This window comes from Somniosus microcephalus, chromosome 17 (genome assembly GCF_052327205.1).
Source record: "Somniosus microcephalus isolate GS21.2 chromosome 17, FLI_Smic_1.0, whole genome shotgun sequence".
NCBI lineage: Eukaryota > Metazoa > Chordata > Chondrichthyes > Squaliformes > Somniosidae > Somniosus > Somniosus microcephalus.
Window position 1 is genome coordinate 32,899,471 of NC_141003.1, and position 25,947 is coordinate 32,925,417.

The following is a 25,947-nucleotide window of genomic DNA, read 5'->3' on the forward strand; positions in this document are numbered from 1 at the left end:
CCAGCCACATCAACACCATGGCCACAAGAGCAGAGTAGAAGCTGGGTACTCTGTGACCCTCAAAGTCTATCCACCATCTACAAGGCTAAATCAGGAGTGTGATGAAATACGTAACAACACTCAGAAGCTTGACGCCATTTAGGACAGAACAGTTCACTTGACTGGTGCCCTTGCCACTGGACTCAATATTCATCTCCTTTGCCGGTGCACTGTGGCTGCAATATGCACAATATGCACGATCTGCAAGATGCTCTGCAGCAACTCATCAAGATTACTTAAACAGCATCTCCTTCCCCTGCAACCTCCACTACCCAGAAGGATATAAACAGCAATGTTGTGGGAACACCATCACCTCCAAGTCACACACCACCTTGACTTGGACATGTATCACCATTTCTTCTTGTAGCTGGGTCAGAATCCTGTAATTCCCTGCCTCCCACTATTGTGGGAGCATCATCATCAAGAAGGACTGCAGCAGTTCAGAGAAGACCCACCACCATCTTCAGGGCAACTAGGCATGGGCAATAAATGTGGCCTTGCTGGTGTCACTATATCCAGAGAACAGATTTTTAAAAAAGGTACAGGAAACTTTCTGGTATCCGGCACTGACGGGACCGAGCTGGTGCCGTACCATCAAAACTGCCGTAGAAACCAGCGTTAATGTTAAAACATATGGAGCTTTTGAGCTCCGTGTGAATCAACAAACCCTGTCGTTTAGCAACAGCTTCAAAACAGTTGGCCGCAGCTTAAAAGCGTCTCTGTAGCTAAGCAACAGCTTCAGCTAGACGTTGCAGAGCCTGACTGGAAAAAAAAAGCAACGAGAAGTAAAAAAACTTATAGGAAACGGCTCCTGAATTTTGCTGGTAGATAGAGCTTTCCGGACATTTAACCTAAACGAAAGTTTCCTGTACTTGGAGCACTGCTTCCATCTTTTTCTTCCTAAAGGTTCCCCTGTGGTGCAGACCAACAGACCCTCAAATTAGGACTACAAAATTTTGGCCTTGTGTCTGAATGAACTGGCAAAATTTATTTATCAACATCATATGGGATTTATTGTTGCAAAGCAGTTTGTTTATAATATATGCACCATTTGTTCAAGCTCAATATGATTCATGGTACACCTGCTGCAGCCAAACCTGCAGTAGTTCTTTCTCCAGAGATGCAGGAAATGCTTTTGACTGAATTGAATCTGTAAGGGCTGCTATTGCAGGACAATGTACTGCAGTAAACTGCTGGGCTAGGGAGCAATAGAAAAAAAAACAGTTGTCACTTCTGATCATTGTCCAGGGACTGTAAAGTGCACAGTTGTACTGATCAGGTGATGTCCAGGCTGGTGAGTGATGCTGTGCCCCCTATTCTCACTTTGTCAAACAGTCTGTTGACGCTCACTGTCTATACCCGTACATGATGAATTAGCAAAACAAAGTCATATTACCCTGTATTTGGTAATTTCATCATCTTTCTCTGGTCAGAATGAACAACAGTTTTCATCTTCAGGAAACCAAATTATCAGTTTACGTTTTGGAAGGACCATAGACCAAATTTTTAAAACATGTGGGAAACCAATTCATTGCTGCTTATGATTGTAAATTACTTTTGAAACTTTTAGGCTGTGAAGCCGAGGCATCTTCCCACTCCCCCTCAGTGAAGCGGGTTGGAACCCAGGCAATTGCAAGGAAGGAAACACTTGCATAGCATCTTGCCACGTCCTCAGAACATCTCGAAGTGCTTTACAACCAATGAATTACTTTTTGAGCTGCAATCACCGTTAAGTAGGTAAATGTGGCAGCCAATTTGTGCACAGCCGAAGTAACACAATATTTTTATTAAGAAAAACAGATTAGATGACCAGTTAATCTATTTTTGATGATGATGTTGGTTGAGGAAAGAATGCAGATTAGGGGCAGGTCAGCTCTTCTTCAAATGGTACCATAGGATCTTCTACATCCGCTTTAATTGGTAAATGGGGTTTTGATTTAATCTCTCGTCTGAAAGACAGCACCTTGGACAATGCAATGCTCCCTCGGTATTGTACTGGAGTATCAGCCTAGATTGTGAGCTTGAACTCATGACCTTCTGACTCAGATGAGAGTGCTACCACTGAGCCAAAGTTGACACCTAATAAGGAAATTATAGCCTGTCTCAGTAATCATAGAAAACTTCACACCCAGCTTAAATGTCCTAAATTTAAATGTGTTTAATGTACATCAACAGTGGCTGTGCAGAACCGCAGTAACTCAAGTGTACAATTTTGGCATTACTGTACGCACCAAACTGACACTTAGCTATGTAACTCTCAATTTAAATGATGGCAGCTTCTTTCAAGCAGAGTAAATGTTCAGGCTTTTTTGATATTTAACATTTTGAAATATTTAAAAAAAGATATCGGCCCAGAAATTCGGGTCTCCACGGGCGAGTACGCACGGGGTACTCACCCGTAAGCACGCACGGGGTACTCACCCGTAAGCCCAATGGAAGTGCCGGTTTCCTGTATCCCCTGAAAGAAGGGGTTCAGAGGTTGAATGCGTGCGCAGGAGAGGCTGCACGTGCGCATCGAACTTACTTTTTTTTTAAAAATTTTTGCAGGTTTTCCCGGGAGGATAAGTCTCCAGAAGCTAGGCATGTAAAAAGCAGGCGCAAGGCCTGCTTTTTACAAGTTAAGTGGCGAATTAATTAAAATTAAAATATTTTTTCCACAGGTTTATTATTTTTAAATACTTTAAACAAAGTCTATTTTTAGCCCCGTTAGAAAATAAAATTATTTTTTCAAAAATTTTAATTATTGTTTAAAATAATTTCATGTAATTTATAGTTTATTAAAAAATGCAATTTTTTATTTTTTTATTTGAAGATTTAGAGATGTTTTGGGGCTTATAGTATTTATAAGTTTGACAGGTTCCTGTCAAACTTATGAATGAAGCATTCCCTGCTACCATTGGCTCTCCATGGCCCACGTGATCCCAGGGGACGCATCAAACCAACTGCGCCCCTGGGATACGCAAGCACTGCGCGCCGGCAGTTGGAGGAGGCCCAAGATCGCAATTCCACGGGGGCCCACAGCTCAACGGCCGGCGCGCAAGATAAGTGCAGGTCGGGGGCTTGCACCCGCGGGAAGCCCCCAACCCGAATTTCTGGGCCATCATAATTGAGTTTATAAGGTTGGTGCCTCCTGGAGCAAAATGACGTGAGACAAGGAGCTCATCGTGATGGGCCAAACCTTGTTCTAACACTACTGCACCATCCACTTCTCTTGATTCCCAATTATACAATCCACAGAACTTCACATTTTCCAAATTAGTAAATTGGTCAAATCTGCAACTTGATCACTTGTGCATTTCTTGGCAGACGCATCAACTTGAAAAATACATTCATATTGTATTTATCCCATTATTTTTAATTAAATCAACTGTGAAAGGCAGAAAAGTTCCCATTACATTTGAATAATTTAAAAATAGATCAATTCAATGTAAACCACTTATTAGTAAACCTTTCATCTTATTGTTGTAATCAAAATGTTTAATCGTAATAACTGGGAGAACAAACATTTTAGATTATATAAGAGTAATAGGTGGCAGTGCTTCAGCAAACATTCCTTTAAAACAGTGTTTACATTCGCATGGTTCCAACCAATGGCTCATGCTGTATTAGTTTACTGAAGCTAGCATGGAAAGGATGCTGAATGACTGAGATGTATACTAGAGGCATTAGAGTCAAAATTCAAGGTGACCATTCAACAGCAAACTACGATTAACAGTTGCAAAAAAATACATCCTGATTAGCAATGACCATTTAAGAGTTACATCTTTGAATTACAATATTTACAGATTTTAAATTACTAACGCAGAACTAAAACCTATTATTTTAGTTGAATGCTACGATCATTTACAACCGATTACCTTTGCATTCCAAAGGACCTTCAATGTGTAATCCATGTTTAGTTACTTTGTTGCACTCAGTTTCGATTTCCTGATTGATTGTGGACCTCTTATATATTCCCCTCTGAACTTCATCAAAAACGGAAAACATGTTGTGCACTCGAGCTGTGTAGCCTGCCAATTCAGTGATCTAACAAATTTTTAAAAAAGGAAAAGAATCAACAGTAAATCCTTAAAATACAGCTTATGATTTACTGAACCATGCGCTTTTGTTTCTGGATTCACAATTTTCATGATGAGATACCAAGTCACCCAGATGTTTTAAAGTAAAAATAAGAGAACCACACAATGGTTTTCCTCATCAATATTCATAAAATTCAAAATAAATTTGTACATAAATTCATCCCCAAGTTCACTGCAGGGAATGCTAGGAATCATGGTTGTACAACAAAATTTAGTATCTCAGCGTTGGAAACGTGACGAAGATTATTTCTGAGAATGGGAGACTGGCAGTGTTCATACAACAAGCATTTATATAGCTCCTTAAAATTAGTAAAATGGCCCAAGGTGCTAAATAAATGCAATACAGAGGAATACAATGATGCACAATACTTTAGACAGGGAATTGCTATTTATAATTAAATTATGGTAAACATCCATGTAAACAGCTCAGAACGAATACTAAAACACTATTTATGCTAATTTGTTCTAATTCTAGATAGTGATACCACAGTGCGTCTTTAAAAAGCAATGGCCCGTAATTTCCAATAGGAGGCTTCCTGCGTGCAGCTGCCTCCTATCGGGAAAAAATCTACGCCCTTACCTGAGGGCTCCCGAGGTTCGGCCATTTCCGATCCTGGGCCTTTCCTGGTGCACGTGCGCGCGTGCAGAGGCCCAGGTATCCCAGGGGCGCAGGCGGTTCGCAAGTGTCCCTAGGATCACGTGGGCCAGGCGAGCCAATGGGAGAAGGGAATCCCCCTTCATACTTTTGACAAGTAGACCTGTCAAAAGTATGAATGGGGATCACTGAAAAAAGACATCAAAACATTAAATAAATTTGGAAAAAACCATCACGTTTTTAAAATGAGTTAAAATTACATTAAATTAAATATTTTAAACAAAAAATTAATTTAAAAAAAAAATTAAAGTTTTTTACGGGGCTAAAAATAAACTTGCCTTTTTAAAAAAAAAAGTATTTTTAAATTATAAATGAGTGGAAAAACATTTTTTTTTAAAACTTTTTAAAACTCTTATATGCTGGTAAAAGCAGGCCTTATGCCTGCTTTTACCAGGCTTAAGATTTTTAAGGGATTTCAGCGGGTGGAGGTTCTGCAGAAAGCGAAACTCTCCCCTCCCGCAGAGGCCCTTCTCCAGTGCAGGCATGCAATCTGTCAAGAGGATTCTTGACAGATCGGAAATGCTGGTTTTCAGCGCATGCGCTTCGCATGCTTGAAACCAGCACTTGCAAGGTCCCTACGGGTGTGTACACAGCTCGTGCACACCCGTAGGGATCGGAAATTATGGACCAATATGTACTGAACTTCCGATCTGCAAATGCATGAGTTTTTTCCCCCAGAGGTATAATCGTCTTCTATCCTGGATATAAAGTCTTAAAGAAATCAGATATAGCTGATATTTTGTGGAAGCATCAAAATAATACTGTACAACAATTGTGACTTAGAAAGTGAGCCATGTTGGAGGAAAAAATAATTCGCCTCTAAACAGCATGTTGGTGAAAGTTCTTTTTCATGATTACGAGTTCTGTGACAAAAAAGTACTTCAGCATAAGCAGATGATAAATAATACTCCAATAAGTTTCACAACCTCGTACTCACTTAATACATTCATAATAATGATGGGTGACCAAAATTATACCCAGTCTTAGGGCTCTTAGTGGTCAGAATAGCTCAAGGAATGGGGGTTATTTTCATGAGAGAAACATAAACTTAGAGGAAATATGATAAAAGTTGTTAAAATTATGAAAAGTTGTTAAAATTCTGAAAGGATTAGATTCTATGCAGTTGAATAGGCTATTTGAGATGGATAGTGATGGTAGGGCTTGGGGTCTAGGGCTCAAAATCCTGAGCAACAGATTTAGGTTAGATATTTCTTTTCACAGTGGGTATTTGTCCTCTGGAACAAATTACTGAAGCATGCAATGAGTATGGATTCTGTGCAGTCCTTCGAAAGAGAGCTATAGAAGTTCCTGCAAGAGGATGACATTTCCAGTTAGAGAAGGCACATTGTGGGTTAGCCGTGATAAGAAGCATTTATAGATTACCGTCATTACCTGGAGCTTTGAAGGAATTTTCTCAAGATTTTTTTTTATTTTTTAAATGGCCTCTTTTTTTTTGCCTTTTCCAGGAGATTCCAGAACTGGGGAGTGGGTCCAAGGTGTACGTGGCTGCCCAGTATCTGGAGGAGGTGGGTTTGATGGATTGGATGGCCTTTTCCCATCCTTTTTGTATGTTTGTATAAGCTAGTATTGTAGTAGTGAAACTTTTCATGCTGCTGTAATGAAGTACAGTCCTCACCACTTACACCGTCACTGCATATCCTGGACAGCCACCTGTGCCAGGCAAATTGCGCTAACCATTTGCTATTACCATAGGTGTCAATTACAAAGGTGCCGCTTAAACCATATTAAGCACGCCGACTATTTTGTGCAATACATGCAGTTGTTCGCACATTTTTAAAGTTTTATTACATGTCATTAAGTCCCTCCGCCTTCAGGTGAAACAGCAACTTGCATTTATATAGTGCCTTTAAATTGTCCCAAGGCGCGTCACAGGAGTGATTATCAAACAAAATTTGACACCAAGTCACAGAGATATTAGGACAGCTTGATCAAAGAGGTAGGTTTTAAGGAGTGTGTTAAAAGGAGGAGGCGTAGAGGTTTAGGGAGGGAATTCCAGAGCTTAGGGCCGAGGCAGCTGAAGGCACGGCCGCCAATGGTGAAGCGAAGAAAATCGGGGATGCGCAAGAGGCCAGAATTGGTGGAGCACAGCGATCTCGGAGGGTTGAAGGGCTGGAGAAGATTACAGAGATGGGGAAGGGCGAGGCCATGGAGGGATTTGAAAACAAAGATGACAATTTTAAAACTGAGGCATTGCTGGACTGGAAGCCAATGTAGATCAGCGGATACAGGGGTGATGGGTGAGCAGAACTTGGTGCCAGTTAGGATACGGATACAAGTTTTGGATGAGCTCAAGTTTATGGAGGCACAAAGTGGGAGGCCGGCTTGGAGAGTATTGGAATAGTCAAGTCTAGAGGTAACAAAGGCTTGGATGAGGGTTTCTGCAGCAGATGAGCTGAGGCAGAGCAGGAGACAGGAGATGTTGGCAGTCTTGGTGATGGAGAGGTTTGGAAGCTCAGCTCAGGGTCAAATAGGATGCCAAGGTTGCGAACAGTCTGATTCAGCCTCAGACAGTGGCCAGGTAGAGTGAGAGAGTCAGTGGCTAGGGAACTAGGGAGCTTGTGGCGGGGAATGAAGACAATGGCTTCAGTCTTCCCAATATTTAAATGGGAGGAAATTTCTGCTCATCCAATACTGGAAATTGACAAGACTGCTGTGTAATTCAGCCCGTTCAGCTCTACAACACGACAGGTGAAAATGACCAGACCACTATCTCCGTCTCCAGTTTGGATCATTACATGGGCATTTAGACAGAGTGGGAAGTCGAGAGCCGGTCCCTCTGTGCTTTTTTAGCAAACTGCCCTACGTGTTAGACTTATGTATAAACAGGACTGACTGAAATTACCATAGAATTCCTTCTGTGCTTTAAAAAAATTCATTACACTGGCCACTGCATATAATGGGCGAATCGCATTAGCACATGTAGGGACGTCAATTTTAATGTCACCACAAACCAGGAAAGTGAGCTTCTCTCATTTTTTCTGAAGGACTAGATCTCCCTGAAACACTGCTTTTCATACTAAAGTTCTACTTAAAAATTAAGTAGACTACACTACTATGGTTTTCTGTATTTAAAAAAAAAATGAATAAAGCCACCTACATTAACTGTACTTCACTGTGGAAATAAACTGTAACTTCATTTCTATTCTTGTGCTGCACAATACCTCTTTGTATGAAGACATAATTCTTTCAATCGCATCAGCTCCAGCGGCCAGCAGATTTCGTGCAGTGGTGAAAGCTTCCGTTCGTTCACTAACCAAACTTACTTGCTTGTGACCATCTTCTGACTCTTGAAAAAAATATAATTATACATATTAAATTCTACTCCATGGAACAGAATAGGTTGTTTTAATCACATCTGCTCTGAACATGCATTTTCCCTCATGCTGAAAATAGCAGCATTACAACTGAATCTAAATACTGGACAAGTATAAAGCTTTACTGCTTTCTGATGATCCATTTGGTTTGAATGGGAGAACACTGGATCGGTTTTAATGAGTTTTTCTGGGGTTTCCTGATATTTCTTTCAACTTCAATGCATAAACATTAAGTAAAAAGATTATTTGCTTCCCTCCCCTCAAAAACACACCGGGGGCTAAATTCAGTTGATTTGCACCATCCGTTAGCACAAATCAACTAGCGCCTGGGTGCGGCACCGCTAACGCCTCCCGCAAAATTCAGCGGTTAGCGCCACCGATGATGACGTCATCACCGTGCGCAGCGCCCCACTTGTAATATCGGGTGGCACCCCCCGACTTACCGCCGGACGCTTTGTCCGCTGGGGTCAGGGGGCCTACCTGCAGCCGGGGCGGCACTCGTTAAAGGGGAGGTGGCGGGCGGCCATTTTTGTTGCTGGCCACCTGCCAGCAATTGCGCCCATTGCTGTCCCCGGCCCCCGTGAAGCCCCCCCAACAGGGTGCCGGCTTCTTTCCGTTTGCCGGCACTCCCGATCCCTGGTGGCCTAGCTGGGCGGCGGGACGCGCTGCGCCAGGCCCTTCCCCTTTAATAAGGGGAGGAAGGCCTACAGTACCGCGGCACATCGCGCCGTGATATTGCATCGCAGCACCCCAAGAGGGACGCGGGGCATTTCCAGTAGCGCCCCTCCTCCCTCTTGGGGCGCTACCTGGGAAAATCGGCCGCAGAGGCGCTAACCTTTTCGGGGCGCTACCCAATTTTTACCCCACCATGTATTTTCCTACAGCTGTACAGCAGTGTGAGCCATAACCCATAAATATTTTTCATTAGAAAAGCTTAAGAATATTTAACAGTTTTGAGATACGCAGTAGATCCTGAAAGAGCCAAAGTAATACCAATAGATGCACATTGAATAATTAAAACAACAATTACATCAAAATCAATGTGTCACAGTACCGACTGTTTTATTAAATGTCACTGTAGATGTGTCTCTGCCAAAAATACCAATAGTATAACTTATATCCTTCTGTTTTGTTGTACTGTACTTGGGGATTCCAATTTAAACTGAAAACCACTGATAAACACAACACCAGGATGAAAAATCCTCAATCTAGATTTTATAAAACACCAGAAAAAAGGAACATATTTCTGCTGACTACAAAAGACCACCTATCCAAATAAAATTCTATGCTCCTTTGAGGTTGCATTTATACTGCAAGTTTACTTTAGGTGCGAAGCATTTCAGTTTTGCACCAATGTTAAACTGGAGGTGTAAATCCTGGGTAGGGGGTTGATCTGACTCCAGAGAAAAAATAAAGTGAGATTTCTTGGGAGGGGGAAGGTAATTTCGCACCACTTTGGTTTTAGCACCTTGGACACTCATAAATTTAACTGATCTTAACTTAAACGTTTACAGAGTTGGAATTCTCCCCTCTCTAATCATTATATTTCTAACTTTAAGAAGATAATTCTGTACATGTATATATTCAGGCAAACACAGAGCTCTCTCCTAAACAGATGGTTAAAGTTCCAGCTAGGCAGGAGCCAGTGAATGTAAATGGCTCTGCCTGGCTGAGCCAAACTGCAGTCTGTGCCAATGCAACCCAAGTGACTATCCATGTTATATCTGTTTGTATATTTGAAATAGTAAGTACCTGTAAAAATACAAACATGAATGTGAAGAATATTTTAATGTTTTAGACGCAGGCTGCACAAATAGTGGGCCTCAGGCTGCTTCCAGATTAGGAAGCCATTAAAACCAGAATATATGTTTGCCTCCATTGTTATAAGCAACTGCAAGACAGACCACTTTAAAATCACTTTTTCCCCATGAAATCCATGAAAATTCTGATCCCCCTTCCTGCCTTTGCCCTCCAGGTCATCCCTTGAAACTCCTACCAAGTGCCGCTGTTTTGCTTGGGTGATCTAACTTTGTTGCTGTTGGATCCTGCAGTAAAACAGCATCAATCAGGAACCAGAAGTTGAGGCAAGAGCCAAATTGGTGTGGGGGAGGGAAACAATGTTTCCATGAATGGGAAGGGGGGGCGGGAAGGGAAGAGGAGAAGAGTGCCTCAATGAATTAGGAAGATGGGGTGGAAGAGGAGTAACTCTCAGCTGGGTGAGAGTGGGGAGGGAAAAGGAGTAAACAGTGCCACTGTGAATTTGGAAGACGAGTACCACAGTGAGCTGGATGGGGGGGGGGGGGGGAGGGGAGAGAAAGCAGGAAGGGAGGAAGGTGAAGAGTGCCTCTGAACTGAGGAAGGGAGGGGAAAAAAGTGTGTCTCTGTGAAGGGGAATTGTAGGAGTAACCATCTAAACGATTTCAAAGTTATTTACAAGTAAGAAATTTGAGCAAAACCTAAGGAGTGTGGCCATCTATGAGCCACTGGAAAATTAAATTGTTAAACAGTTTTAAAAATATCAGATTTAGCAACAGAGAAGCAATTTCTCCACAAGAATTGAGGGAAATTCCCTGCAATTTTTGCTACAATCTTCTGCAATTCCAGAGGTGATCCTCGCCATGAGTGAAGAAGGCAGGAGGGCAGTGGGAGGGAAAGCGAGTGAGCACAAATGGGTCAGAAAGTGCATTCTTTCCATAGTAAGAGCACTGACCTTTCACGCAAGTTAGAGTTCTAAATGAACTAGTAACTAATTAAGATAAACTACTTTTGTCACTTTTAAATCCCATGATGTTTATAAAACATTAATGTTCCTTAACTTTGGCACTTGATAAAAGTTGCCACATAACAGACTAATAAATCATGATGTTACAAAATCTCTTAAAACATGGAGCTGCAGTGATAAGCATGAAACGATGAGCTGTGATGTCATAAAACTAAGCTCTTGCTAAAATGTCTTTTAAGGAGATCAGGTTAAACACTGGAAGAGTAAATACCTTGATGAAATTATACATTATTCAAATGAGAGAAATGGAATGTGGCTCAATTTCATTTATAGCAGACTTTGGTTTGAAATTGTGCGATGAAACATTAACACACTTACTAAATACTGCACCTTCAAGTTCAACCCATTTTGTATTTATTTGAAACTCTAGACCCCAAAATCACTAACATTTTTGGTCAGAGGACCTCTAGTCAAAACAATGGCCCAGAAATTCGGGTCTCCACGGGTGAGTACGCACGGGGTACTCACGCGTAGGCTAAACGAAAGTGCCAGTTTCGTGCATGCACTGCGCATGCGCGGGAAACCGGCACTTCCGTTCCCCTGAAAGAAGGGGTTAAGAAGTGGAATGCGTGCGCGGGAGAGGCAGCGCGTGTGCATTGAACTTACGTTTTTTTTTCCAGGTTTCTTCGGGAAGGTAAGTCTCCAGGAGTTACACATGTAAAAAGCAGTCACAAGGCCTGCTTTTAACAAGGTAAGTGGTGAATTAATTAAAATTAAAACATTTTTTCCCCACAGGTTTATTATTTTTAAATACTTTAAAGAAAGGTAAGTTTATCTTTAGCTCCGTTAGAAAATGTAATTATTTTTTTCAAAAATTTAAATTATTGTTTAAAATAGTTATTTCATGTAATTTATAGTTTATTTTAAAAATGTGATTTTTTAAAAATGTATTTGAGGTTTTAGTGCTGTTTTGGGGCTGAAAGTATTTATAGGTTTGACAGATCTTCCTGTCAAACTTATGAATGAAGCATTCCCTGCTACCATTGGCTCTCCTTGGCCCACATGATCCCAGGGGACGCATCGAACTAACTGTGCCCCTGGGATACGCAAGCACTGCGCGCTGGCAGTTGGAGGAGGTCCAGGATCGCAATTCCATGGGGGCTCACAGCTCAACGGCCGGCGCGCAAGGTAAGTGCAGGTCGGAGGCTTGCACCCACGGGAAGCCTCCGACCCGAATTTCTGGGCCAATGTGTTTTAGACAAAAACAGTGTAAAGATTCCAACTCCTTCATACCTTATTATTAATACTGATTCAGTACTAAGGTCAACTGTTATTAAACTCAAAGATAAAGCAATTTTGGTGAAAGGCAAAAGATCCAAATTAGCCCAAAAATAAACATCAGAAACAGGAAATAAAATAAACCAGTAACTATTATTGTACTAAATATATTAAAGCAATGTGTTTTTAAAAAGAACTATACAATTCAAGAACAAGTAGTTGAGAAATTGAACATCAATCTTTAATTTGGTTCAGTGTAACATCATTCTGTTTTCTTTGGCTAGATGTTTAAACCATCAAATAGGATTTACAGTTTCCTTAAAATCCCAGTTGGAATGCAACAAGATTAATTTGGAGACAAGAATATAGCTGATTTTCCTTTTGCAAAGTTTATTAAAAATGTTAAAGAGGAACATAATATCTGATATTAAATTAATTTTGTTTTAAAATGCCAATCCTTAATATTGAAAGATTTTTCTTAAGTTACTTGGGCCTGTATTTTCCGATGCCTACGGGTGTGTACGAGCTGTGTACAGCCCCATAAGGACATCGGAAATGCCGGTTTCAGGCATGCGAAGTGCATGCGCTGAAAACCGGCATTTCTGATCTGTTAGGAATCCTCTGCCTGCCCTGGAGAAGGGCCTCTGCGTAAGACCTGCTTTTACCAGCATAAGAGTTCTAAAAAGTTTTTTTTTTAAATTATAAATGAGTGAACTTTTTAATACTTTAAAAAAAGGAATGTTTATTTTTTAGCCCCGTAAAAAACTAACTTTTTTTTTCAATAAATTAAATATTTTAAACAAAAATTTGATTTTATGTAATTTTAACTCACTTTTAAAATTTTTTTTTAATGTTTTAGTGTCTTTTTTCAGTGGTTCCCCATTCATACTTTTGACAGGTCTATCTGTCAAAGTATGAAGGGGGATTCCCTTCTTTCATTGGCTCGTCTGGCCCACGTGATTCCAGGAACGCCTGTGAACCACCTGCGCCCCTGGGAAACGTGGGCCCTGCGCATTTCGACTGTGGAGAGGCCCAGGATCGGAAATGGCCGGACCTTGGGAGCCCTCACACAGGAAGCCTCCTACTGGAAATTACGGGTCTTAGTTTTCAAGATTTCTGTTTGATAATGTTATCATAATTATGCCACAATAATGAACTACACTGAGTTCATTCATTCAGCACTTGTCTACATTGCTAGACTACAGAAGAATTTGGTGTAGCAGCCTAGCGGATCCTCTCTGTTCCATTGGCCCCAATTTTCTCCATTCATTCGCCCTTTTATGTGCAAGGAAATAATGACCAGCTACTGCAGGTACAAGTTACTTGATAGTGTGGGGAATTCGCACGTATTAAATTTATCCCAGTGGACAAAGGGAAACGAATAAATCATGCCACAACTACCAAAGCAACAAATTAACGGAAGTGAAGTAGGTAGCAAGTCACTTATCTGGTGGCAACAGCAAAAAAAAGTCACTATTCTTGTTGGATATTGCACAAAGCACACTTAGGGCACTGTACCTCCATTCTGTACTGAAAACACAGTAGCAAGAAAATAGGACAATTTGCATTTTATAGCATCTTTATCACAGAAAACGCCCCAAGGGATTTTATAAAGGAGATTTAAAATGAATGCGAAGCAGTCATGTGAGGCAGGTATGAAGTTGCTGTAGGGTATGTACAGGCTACAATGTGGCAGGCAGGAACAGAGTTCAACAGAAACCTGTGGCATGCAAAAAAAAAAGTTTGGTTTGTCAAGGTTTGAGTTGGGTGGATATAAAACATAATGGAATATATAAAACATCGATTACTGAGGAGAATGTAGAGATCAACCACGTTGGATACTGTAGAGAGATCGGGAAGAATTAATAAAACTTCCACTGAGATGTACAGTATTAAATACTGCAAGACCTGCCTGATGAATTATTTGTGCTGTAGAACCTTGATATAACAAATCCCCCAATAACTCAATCCCATTTCTAGCCCTGCACATTCATGGCTTGTAACAATTATGACTTTTTTCTACTATGTAGTTTTACAAATCCTCTTCTGCATCTACTAGCACAGTACAGTTAGTCACTAGCAAGTACATGAGAGCAGTCTGAATGCTTTTTCCCTTTTTGTGAGATGGTTTCTGCTTGGGGCTTTCTCATAATAGCATCAGAAAACATTATCTAATCAGATCATTTCTGGGTCCTAACATTCTGGGGCTACAATGTGTTATACCAAAACCAAACCAATTTTTTAATCTAGTTAGAAAATTTGCCTCATTACCATTGTCTGCAAAACCTGTTGCCGTGATGATGGGTACTGCTACCATGACTAATCCACTCCCACTCCACACATATTTCATTAGAAACTGCTCCAACATAATGTACCAAAGTCTTTTGGACAAAATAAGATTCATCTGGGCAGCAAGTGACTTGTAACTTTTCTGCAGCTGGTTCATTTCCACCTAAGAAAACAAAATGGAAGACAACAAAGTATAAATATTACATAGACCAACCTTATCTTAAAACAGTGAAAGGTATCCGTGTAAAATTTCAAACACATGTATGAGCTTATCATAGAAATTTACAGCACAGAAGGAGGCCATCCGGCCCATCTTGTCCGTGCCGGCCAACAAAGAGCTCTCCATCCTAATCCCACTTTCCAGCACTTGGTCCATAGCCTTGTAGGTTATGGCACTTTAAGTGCATATCCAAGTACTTTTTAAATGTGATGAGGGTCTCTGCCTCTACCACCCTTTCAGGCAGTGAGTTCCAGACCCCCACCACCCTCTGGGAGAAAAAATTCTTCTCAAATCCCCTCTAAACTTCTGACCAATTACTTTAAATCTATGCCCCCTGGTTATTGACCCTTCTGCTAAGGGAAATAGGTCCTTCCTATCCACTCTATCTAGGCCCCTCATAATTTTATACACCTCAATTAAATCTCCCGTCAGCCTCGTCTGTTCCAAAGAAAACAACCACAGCCTATCCAATCTTTCCTCATAGCTAAAATTCCCCAGCCCAGGCAACATCCTCATAAATCTCCTCTGCACCCCCTCTAGTGCAATCACATCCTTCCTGTAATGTGGTGACCAGAACTGTACGCAGTATTCTAGCCTAACTAGTGTTTTATACAGTTCAAGCATAACCTCCCTGCTCTTATATTCTATGTCTCGACTAATAAAGGCAAGTATACCATATGCCTTCTTAACCACCTTATCCATCTGTCTTGCTACCTTCAGCGATTTGTGGACATGCACTCCAAGGTTCCTCTGATCTTCTGCACTTCAGTGTCCTACCATTTCTAGTGTATTCCCTTGCTTTGTTAGCCCTCCCCAAATGCATTGCCTCACACTTCTCCAGATTTAATTCCATTTGCCACGGTTCTGCCCACCTGACTAGTCCATTGATATCTTTCTGCAGTCTACAGCTTTCTTCTTCATTATCAACCACACGGCCAATTTATGTATCAACTGCAAACTTCTTAATCATACTTCCTACATTCAAGTCCAAATCATTGATATATACCACAAAATGCAAATGACCCAGTACTGAGCCCTGCAGAACCCCACTGGAAACAGCCTAGTGCCTGAAATGTGTGGGGCAGCTAGAATTTTGAGTGGTGATTTGAATTATGGAAACAATTACTTGAAACAAAATGAATACTACTGCAGCATACTAATGGAACATGTTTGTCAGTTCTCTGGTGCCTATCTTGTAGTGCAAGACAAGGAAAACATCAATGTCAACAAGAACATGGGGAATTGTTTTTCCAAAAAGGTCCTAGCACCCAGGTTCAGATAAAGTTTAAAAACTAAGAGTAATGCTGAAAATTTAAAGAGGACTAGTTTCAACTCCTCTGATGACTTTTGGAATGCTACTACTTTGAATCATTTTAATCTACACCTTAACTGGGAAAAGCAGCATCAATAATGGATTATGTATTTTTTTTATAACTCAAAAATAACACCTGTATTACCAAATTTGTCTTGTTTAATACATGACCGATTTCCCAGCATTTTAAACAATACATAGAAACATAGAAGATAGGAGCAGGAGTAGGTCATTCGGCTCCTCGAGCCTGCTCCGCCATTTAATGAGATCATGGCCCAGGCTGATCATCCAAATTCAGTACCCTGTCCCTCCCTTCTCCCCATATCCCTTTAGCCTTAAGAAATATATCCAACTCCTTTTTGAATATATTTAATGAATTGGCCTCAACTGTCTTCTGTGGTAGAGAATTCCACAGGTTCACCACTCTCTGGGTGAAGAAATTCCTCCTCATCTCTGTCCTAAATGGCTCATCCCTTATCCTTAGACTGTGACCCCTGGTTCTGGACTCCCCCACCATCAGGAACATCCTTCCTGCATCTAGTCTGTCTAGTCCTGTTAGAATTTTATAAGTTTTAATGAGATCCCCTTTCATTCTTCTAAATTCTAGCGAATATAAGCCCAATCGACCCAATCTCTCTTCATATGTCATTCCTGCCATCCCAGGTATCAGTCTGGTGAATCTTCGCTGCACTCCCTCCATGGCAAGAACATCCTTCCTCAGATAAGGCGAACAAAACTGCACACAATACTCAAGGTGTGGTCTCACCAAGGCCCTGTACAACTGCAGCAAGACATCCTTGTTCCTGTACTCGAATCCTCTCGCTACGAAGGCCAACATACCATTTGCCTTCTTAACCACCTGCTGCACCTGCATGCTTACCTTCAGCGACTGGTGCACAAGGACACCAGGTCTCGTTGCACTTCCCCTTTTCCCAATCTATTGCCATTCAGATAATAATCTGCCTTCCTGTTTTTTGCCACCAAAGTGGATAACCTCGTACTTATCCACATTATACTGCATCTGCCATGCATCTGCCCAATCACCCAACCTGTCCAAATCGTGCTGGAGTTTCTCGGCATCCGCCTCACAGCACACACGCCCACCCAGCTTTGTGTCGTCTGCAAACTTGGAGATATTACATCTAGTTCCCTCGTCTAGATCATTAATATATATTGTGAATAGCTGGGTTCCTAGCACCGATCCCTGCGGTACCCCACAAGTCACTGCCTGCCACTCGGAAAAAGACCCGTTTATTCCAACTCTTTGCTTCCTGTCTGCCAACCAGTTCTCTATCCAAGTCAGTACCTTACCCCCAATCCCATGTGCTTTAACTTTACACGCTAATCTCTTATGCAGGACCTTATCGAAAGCCTTCTAAAAGTCCAAATACACCACATCCACTGGTTCTCCCTCATCTATTCTACCAGTTACATCCTCAAAAAATTCCAGTAGATTAGTCAAACACAATTTACCTTTTGTAAATCCATGTTGACTTTGTCCGATCCTGTCACTGTTTTCCAAGTGCTCTGCTATTACATCTTTTATAATGGACTCTAGCATTTTCCCCACTACCGATGTCAGACTTACCGGTCTATAATTCCCCGTTTTCTCTCTACCACCTTTTTTAAATAGTGGGGTTACATTAGCTATCCTCCAATCCATGGGTACTGTTCCAGAGTCTATAGAATTTTGGAAGATGACCAGCAATGCATCTACTATTTCTTGGGCCACTTCCTTAAGTACCCTAGGATGTAGATTATCAGGCCCTGGGGATTTATCGGCCTTCAATCCCGTCAATTTCCCTAACACCATTTCCTTACAAATACTGATTTCATTCAATTCCTCCCTCTCATTAGACCCTATGTTCCCTGACATCTCTGGGAGGTTATTTGTGTCCTCCTTTGTGAAGACAGAACCAAAGTATGTATTTAATTGGTCAGCCATTTCTTTGTTCCCCATTATAAATTCCCCTGATTCTGACTGCAAGGGACCTACGCTTGACTTCACCAATCTTTTTCTCTTCACATATCTATAGAAGCTTTTACAGTTAGTGTTTATTTTCCCTGCAAGCTTACTATCATACTCTATTTTCCCCCTCTTAATTAATCCCTTTTGTCCTCCTTTGCTGAATCCTAAACTGCTCCCAATCCTCAGGTTTGCTGCTTTTTCTGGCCAATTTATATGTCCTCTCCTTGGATCTTATGCTATCCCTAATTTCCCTTGTTCGCCACGGTTGCGCCACCTTTTTTGTTTTATTTTTATGCCAGACAGGGATGAACAAATTCTGTAGTTCATCCATGCGATCTTTAAATGTTTGCCATCGCCTATCCACCGTCAACCCTTTAAGTAACGTTTCCCAATCCATTCTAGCCAACTCGCGCCTCATACCATCGTAGTTTCCTGTATTTAAATTCAGGACCCTAGTCTCGGAGTCAACTACTTCACTCTTCATCTTAATGAAGAATTCTATCATATTATGATCGCTCCGCCCCAATATCAAAGAAACTTTGGCCTTATGGTACATTTTGTATGAACATAATTAAGTTTTAGTGTCTCGTCATTATAGTTACTTTCTCTAAAGGATCATGTCAACATAAAAAACAGGTGTTTTCAATTTCTGAAGTCAGTATAAAAGAACTTTTCTGTTCATTATAAAAATGGAAATCAGTGTAAACAAGGTACTGCAGATTGCGAATTAATTCCGTAGCTACCAACACACCAATATTGTAGAATCATAGAATCTTACAGCACAGGAGGCCGCCATTTGGCCTGTTGTGTCTGTGCCGGCTCTTAAAGCTGTTCAATTTAGTCCCACGCCCCAGCTTTTCCCCATAACTCTGCAAAACAGTACTTTTCAAGTACATGTCCAATTGCCTTTTGAAAGTTCCAATGGAATCTGCTTCCACCATCTTTTCAAGAAGTGCGTTCCAGATCTTAACCCTCTGTATGAAAAAATGTCTCCTCATTTCCCCTCTACTTCTTTTGCCAATTATTTTAAATCTAAGACCTATGGTTACCGACCCACTTGCCAGAGGAAAGTTTCTCCCTACTTACTCTATCAAAACCCTCATAATTTTGAGCACCTCTATTAGGTTTCCCTTAACCTTCTCTGCTCCAAGGTGAACAATCCCAGCTTCTCTAATCTCCCCACATAACTGAAGACCCTCATCCCTGGTATTAACCTGGTAAAGCTTCTCTGTACACTCTCCAAGGCCTTAACATCCTTCCTAAAGTGTGGTGCCCAGAATTGTACACAATACTCCAGCTGAGGCCTAACCAATGATTTGTAAAAGTTTAGCATGACTTCCTTGTTGTTGTATTCAATGCCCCATTTAAAGTATCCCATACACTTTCTTACTACCTTATCAACTTGCCCTGCTACCTTCAAAGATGTCTGAATATACACCCCCAGGTGGCCTCTGCTCTTAAATCCCCCTCTCAAAATAGTACCATTCTGATTATATTGCCTCTCCTTGTTGTTCCTCCCAAAGTGCATCACTTCACACTTCTCCACATTAAATTGTATCTGCCAGTCTATCAATGTCCTCCTGATGTCTGCGACTATCCCCCTCACTACTTATTACATTGCCAAGTTTTGTATCATCCGCAAACTTCAAAATTGTACTCCCTACACCCAAGTCCAGGTAATTTATATACAAGAAAAGCAATGGTCCTAATACCGATCCCTGGGGATCCGACTGCATCCTTCTCTCCAGTCAGAAAAACATTTGTTCACCACTACTCTCTGCCTCCTATCCTTTAGCCAATTACATACCCAAGTCACCAATGTTCCTTTAATTCCATGTGCTACTATTTTCAGAATAAGTCAGTTATGTAGTACTTTACCAAACGCCTTTTAAAAGTCCATATATACACATCTACTGCACTACCTTCATCAACCCTCTCTATTACTTCAAAGAACTCAATCAGTTAGTGAGATATGATTTCCCTTTAACAAATCCATGCTGGCTGTCCCTTATTGGCCCAAGCTTCTGCAAGTGAGAATTAATTTTGTCCTTGACAATGATCTCTAGTAGTTTTCCCACCACCGACATTAAACTGACTGGCCAGTAGTTACCAGGTTTATCTCTTTCCCCTTTTTTGAATAGGGGTGTAACATCGTCAATCCTCCAGTCCTCTGGCACCACTCCCATATCCGAGGAGGATTGAAAAATTGTGGTCAGAGCTTCTGCTATCTCCACCCTTGCTTCCCTCAGCAACCTCGGATGCATCCCATCTGGACCGGGTGACTTGTTAACTTTGAGTGATGCCAACCTATTCAGCACCTCCTTTCTATCTGTTTTTACCCTATGCAATATCTCTACTCCCTCCCCCTTTATAGCAACATTAAACTTAATCCTCTTCTTTTGTGAAGTAGGTAACATAGACTACTTTTATGTAAATAAGCAAAGAATAGCTGCATTTCTCTTTTCAGGGTTGTGGAGGGCAAGAGGTCTTTGCTTCAGTGTAAACTTCTTCTGCCCCCTATCTAACATCAAACTTTAAACTTAAAGTAGAATATGCATGGGACAATCCTTAACTTTTCTCAGTTTAATAGCTAAAATAGAAGCATTTGCACTTGTTCGAACTGAGATATATTGTGAATATATCTTTCATGCATGATGACTAATGGACTTGGATTAACCCTCAGTGCCAACACACCAAATTTCAACACCAACAGCAGGGTGCTACACATGGCCAAATTCAATGGCTCCTGTTGGATTTCTACTGGTTTAGGGTGCAGTTATACCGTAGCTATCAATCTCACGTTGGTAGCCATCAAATTTATTCACAGCCTGCAGTACTTGGTTTACACTGCCTGGCTGCAATTCAAATAAAAGAGCGACTTCTGCAAATGTACAATTACCTACATGAATAAAGCCCTGTTCCTAGCTTACACTCTTGAATGCATTTGAGTAAGCACCATGTAAGTTTATAACATGTCTAGAATATCCAATGGACCAGTTTGACATTGCACTTGAGTTACATGGTGTCAAACCCAAGCATTGCGAGACTGCCTCCTCCAAGGGAGGAGGTTTCACACTGCTCCCTTCCAGAGTCAGGTCAGGATATATGAAACCTGCTCCCTTGGAAAATGTGCAAAATTAGTATCACTTTAAGACAGTTCCGTAATGCCCAGACATTGAACAACTCACTAATCTTCACTTTCTAGGGTTACACACAAGGAACAGCTACACAGATGAAGCACTGTATGGCTGCTGATAATTCAAAAACATCGCAGCTAAGACCAAGTTCTTCCAAGTATCATTTAACTCTAATTAATAACACCACATTTTGCAGTGCGGATGGGGTGCATAACACACCAGGATTTTTGTTACATATAATTGACAAAAGGCTTGCCATTCACAGAATCAAAGCCTCAACCAAATGAATAATTTCCCATCGTATCAGACCAGGGACACTTTGGTTCCTGACCTTAACCCCAGAAAGAAAGAAGGTTTGCATTTATATAGCGCTTGTCACGACCACCAGACCTCCCAAAGCGTTTTACAGCCAATGAAGTACTTTCGGAGTGTAGTCACTGTTGTAATGTGGGAAACGCGGCAGCCAATTTGCGCACAGCAAGCTCCCACAAACAGCAATGTGTAATGACCAGATAATCTGTTTTACTGATGTTTATTGAGGGATAACTATTGGCCAGGACACCGAGGATAACTCCCCTACTCTTCTTTGAAAAATGCCATGGGATCTTTTACATCCACGTGAGAGAGCAGACAGGGCCTCAGTTTAATGTCTCATCTGAAACACCTCCATACTCCTCAGGCCCCAGATTTTGCTGCTCCCAGGCTCCAGATAACAAGGAAACTATCCTGCTCCAATTTAGGCCTGTGTTCCACTCAATCTCCCACTCTGTCTTACTGCTCCATTCCCTAAACCCCTTCAGCATTCCTATAGAATCATATAAATTTACAGCACAGAAGGAAGCCATTCGGCCCATATCGTCTTGTGCTGGCCAATAGAGCTATCCAGACTAATCTCACTTTCCAGCTCTTGCAGGTTACGGCACTTCAAGTGCATAGCCAAGTACTTATAAAATGTGATGAGGGTTTCTGACGACCACCCTTTCAGGCAGTGCGTTCCAGACCCCCACCACCCTCTGAATGAAAAAATTTCTCCTCAACTCCCCTCTAATCCTTTTACCAATTACATTAAATCTATGCCCCCTGGTTATTAACCTTGCTGCTAAGGGAAATCGGTCCTTCCTATCCACTCTATCTAGGCCCCTCATAATTTTAAACACCTCAATTAAATCTCCCCTCAGCCTCCTCTGTTCCAAAGAAAACAACCCCAGCCTATCCAATCTTTCCTCATAGCAAAAGTTCTCCAGTCCTGGCAACATCCTTATAAATCTCCTCTGTAACCTCTCTAGTGCAATCACATCTTTCCTGTAATATTCCCATAGTGTGGCTTTGGAAACAGAATGCTAACAACAACTTGACAGGATATTCTAAACACCTCTCACCTCATTCAGTGTCTGCTGCCTTTGTAAAATGGCACTTGTGACGTTCAGGAGTGCTAAGCTGATTTATGAAATGACAGAGTTCAAAAAAGAAATTAAACAGTGTTTTGAAGAACAGTGGGCACCCAAAACTTTAACTTGTCTGTTCTCTCCACAGAGAGACCATGCTGACTGACCTGCTGCTTGTTTCTAGCATTTCTGTTTTTGTTTCAGATTTCCAGCATCTACAGTATTTATCTTTTTACTTCAAAAGGAAATGCTAGAGCCTCCAATGAAAATTACAATTTTTTCACTAAGAATGAAACCTGTAGAAATATTTTATGCTGTAACATTTGCTTACCCCTTTCAAGTCTGCAATAGTTATGATTGAAAAATCTAAAATACTAAACTTTTATAGTTTATCTTAATAATATAAAGAATCTTACTTTTTTTTTAATGTCATAGGTATTCACTATATTTTGGTCAAGGCCAACAGCAGAGGTTTGCTTTTAAGTGCCACAGTAGGTCTCCAGCCTATAAATTGTGCAACCTGTCTAAAATCATATTTGGTATTATTGCTCCTGGGATATAGTTATTACATTAAAAGAATTGGGATGAACTTTCTACTCACGATAAGGGAATAATAACCCACTATCTGACAACTATTGTCTGTGTCAAGCATTCTCAGTCAGTTACAACATTTGATTGATGCAATGTAAAGTTCTCTAGATGGCATCAAAATGTGCCTTTATTCCAACCTCACTCAGCGCATCCATGCATGTAATATTTCTAGCTTCCACACTAGCTATCTTTCTGATTTCTCAAAGCAAAACTCACAAATGGTCCAGAATTATGAACAGTTTTGTGCTAGGTACTCAGTTGCAACAGGAACTGGATTGAGAATATCCAAACTCACTTCATGTATGATTCTGATATTCAGCCCGACAGTTTGCGCAGATTCAAACCCAGTTTTCTAACTCACTATGTCATCTGATATCCCCTACAATCAAAATAACTGTTATATTTAAAGAATTAGGAAATTAACCCCTAATTCAGCTGGTCCCAAAAGTCAGGTGGAGTGACAAGAGAGTGAATCAATCGTCTATCCGGATCAGGCTATCTGAGAAAATGAGGTCAGATACAAAGAAATATCCACAATCTACTCAGCCTATCCACATGTAAAATGAGACTCTGGTAGGGTAGCAGAAGAGCATATTGTGTGGTGCATAGATGAAAAATACAGTGTTTTACCTGCCTCAATCAAGTTACGAGTGGGCACAAGGTCACAGCAACAGAAAATGGCAATAAGTTTTGTACCAAAATGAAAGTCTTACTCAGAAAAGCCACAAGTATATCTACTGTTGGAAACCATATCACACAGATCCAGCTGAGGGTGCTCTTCTAAAGAGTGGAAAAGGAGAAAGATTGGGGTCTATTGTTACGTCAGTGCAGATAGCTTGATCCTGATCTAATCCATGCTACACCTGACTATATATTGATATGATGATGCAATGAGTGGCAAAATATTTATTTTCAAAAATAATATCCTTCAATGAGTACAAAGTTTACTGCCACTGGCAGATTCATATTAATTCTATTACAATTTCAAATTAAGAAATGTTAATTTAATATCCAAAACAAATCTAGAGATATATATGTTGTTATAAACCTTTATTGTCCTGGCTTCCTTCTGGGCTATATTGCAAACTGAATTTGTGATTACTACAGGAAGTCACTGGTGACTGCTGTAAACATTCCTAACAGGCACAACCTTACTGCCATTAGCAAAATTTGCTTCACTGTAAAGCTGATGAATCTTTAATAGGCACTGAAACCAAAACGGCATCTTCTTCAGAAGCTGTATAAAAGGTTCCAGTTAATAATCGGCCAGTTTTTAAATCAAGGATTTCAACAAAACATATCATACCCATTATTACTGCAACAAAGGGTCAGAAAGAAATCTATTTTCCAAAAACATTTTCTGACTATTACATAAATAATCCATTTACTACCTATTTTGTCTTTTGATTCAAAGTATTAGAGTAATTGTAAGGTGTCAGGTGGAGTCTAGAACAATATGCTAATAGGTTCAGTGGTACCATCTTTCATTCTCCTGACAGCCTTTAAACCATCAATTTAATGAGCTCCAGTTTCACTGTGAAAATCCTTACCCTGTGTCCCCTGTAAAAAGCAATCTCTTCTGCATTGGCTATAATACGTGAATGGATGTATCTCAAGTATCCCTTTCTCTGGGCTTCTTCGGCCACCAGCTTGCCAAACCTTGGAGAGAAGGCTCGTAATACCCTGGCTGTGGCATACACGACAAGCCCCGCTAAAAGCGTGGGTCCTGTGGGGTTTGCTCCCCGCGAAGTCGCGGTCTGGATCAGGGTGTAGGAAGTCAGCATCACGTCCAGGATGGGCTTCGTCAGGTTGGAATACAAGTGTGCGATAGACTGAGCAAACATCATGATATCTTCTGTCAGCGACTGGTCGGGGTTCTCCAGCCTCCCGTCCATGTTGCTAACCTTGTAGTAAGTCTGATCGGTGAAGTAGGTTTGATATGCGTGATCTACGAGGCGAGTGCGAAATGCCAGAGCCAGCTTGCATTCCAGATAGCGGATCATGCTGTTGACAAACGTGGCCGGGATGGCCACCAGAAGCCATTTGACTAATTTCAGCACAAAGCTCCTCGGTTTTTTTTCAACGATTGTCTTCACGATCTTCCCGTCCAATCCGGCCACGTAAATGGAGAGAAACGTCCTGGAAATCAAAGCCACCGAGTGCAGGCAGAGCAAGCCCAGCTCCTTGGTGACCAGTTTCGGGAAGAGGATTTTCCCAAGACCGATGAGCTGCTGCCAGAAATCAGCGTCGACAGCCGGAAATTTCTTGGGACCGCACTGGCTGTGCGTGTGGCGGGGTGATGGGGTTGTCGGCTGCGGCTTGCCGTGCAAGTGATGGTGGAGGAGCGGGTACAACTTCCGAACACCGTAAACGGCGATGGCCAGGAAAACGGCCCTGCGGACGGCCCTGGACTTGGTCCATTTCACCCCGGCCGCGACGTGCAGCAAGTGGGACATTTGCAGTCTTAGTTATCCAGCCCACACAGCCAAGATAACACGACGAGGATGCGAATGGTGGTCACGGAAGGCGAAAGGTCACGGAGTGTCATGGTGCAGAGCACCCAGTGCCGCGACCATCTGCTCCACACTGGAATCCGCTGCGGCAACGCGCTCGACGCTCGGGCACGCGCATCACACGTCATTCAACGGTAACGCGCTCGACACCCAGGGTGCGCGTCACATTCCATCACTCTTCGGATGTGGAACGAAAAGGCTTTTCAGCTGTTGAGCCTGCACGGCCTTTTATTGATATTATTATTTTAAATATGTTCTCAGGACCAGCAAAGTATCACTTATTTATGTTGATTTAGGTGAATTTTTTAAACAAAATTGCAAGCACCATGCAATCAGAATCCGGAAAAAAAAAACATGCAATCAGAATGTATATAACTCCAGAAAAATTTAAGTCTGCATATAAACTCTTGGAAAACTTATTCT

At 41.4% G+C, this 25,947-nt stretch overlaps 1 protein-coding gene across 1 annotated transcript in view; it reads right to left on the bottom strand.

Annotated features, from left to right (window-relative positions):
- The window catches only part of LOC147105621 (ATP-binding cassette sub-family D member 2-like), a 112,161-nt gene extending 86,448 nt beyond the window's left edge, over positions 1 to 25,713 (bottom strand). The window contains exons 1-4 of the mRNA XM_086010169.1: positions 24,562 to 25,713; positions 14,380 to 14,560; positions 7,956 to 8,080; positions 3,897 to 4,065 (exon numbers count right to left, since the gene is read on the bottom strand). Coding sequence (XP_085866295.1) covers positions 3,897 to 4,065; positions 7,956 to 8,080; positions 14,380 to 14,560; positions 24,562 to 25,467 — 1,381 coding nt within the window. The 5' untranslated portion in view covers positions 25,468 to 25,713. The remainder of the gene's footprint in view (positions 1 to 3,896; positions 4,066 to 7,955; positions 8,081 to 14,379; positions 14,561 to 24,561) is intronic.
- Between the last annotated feature and the right edge of the window lie 234 nt (positions 25,714 to 25,947).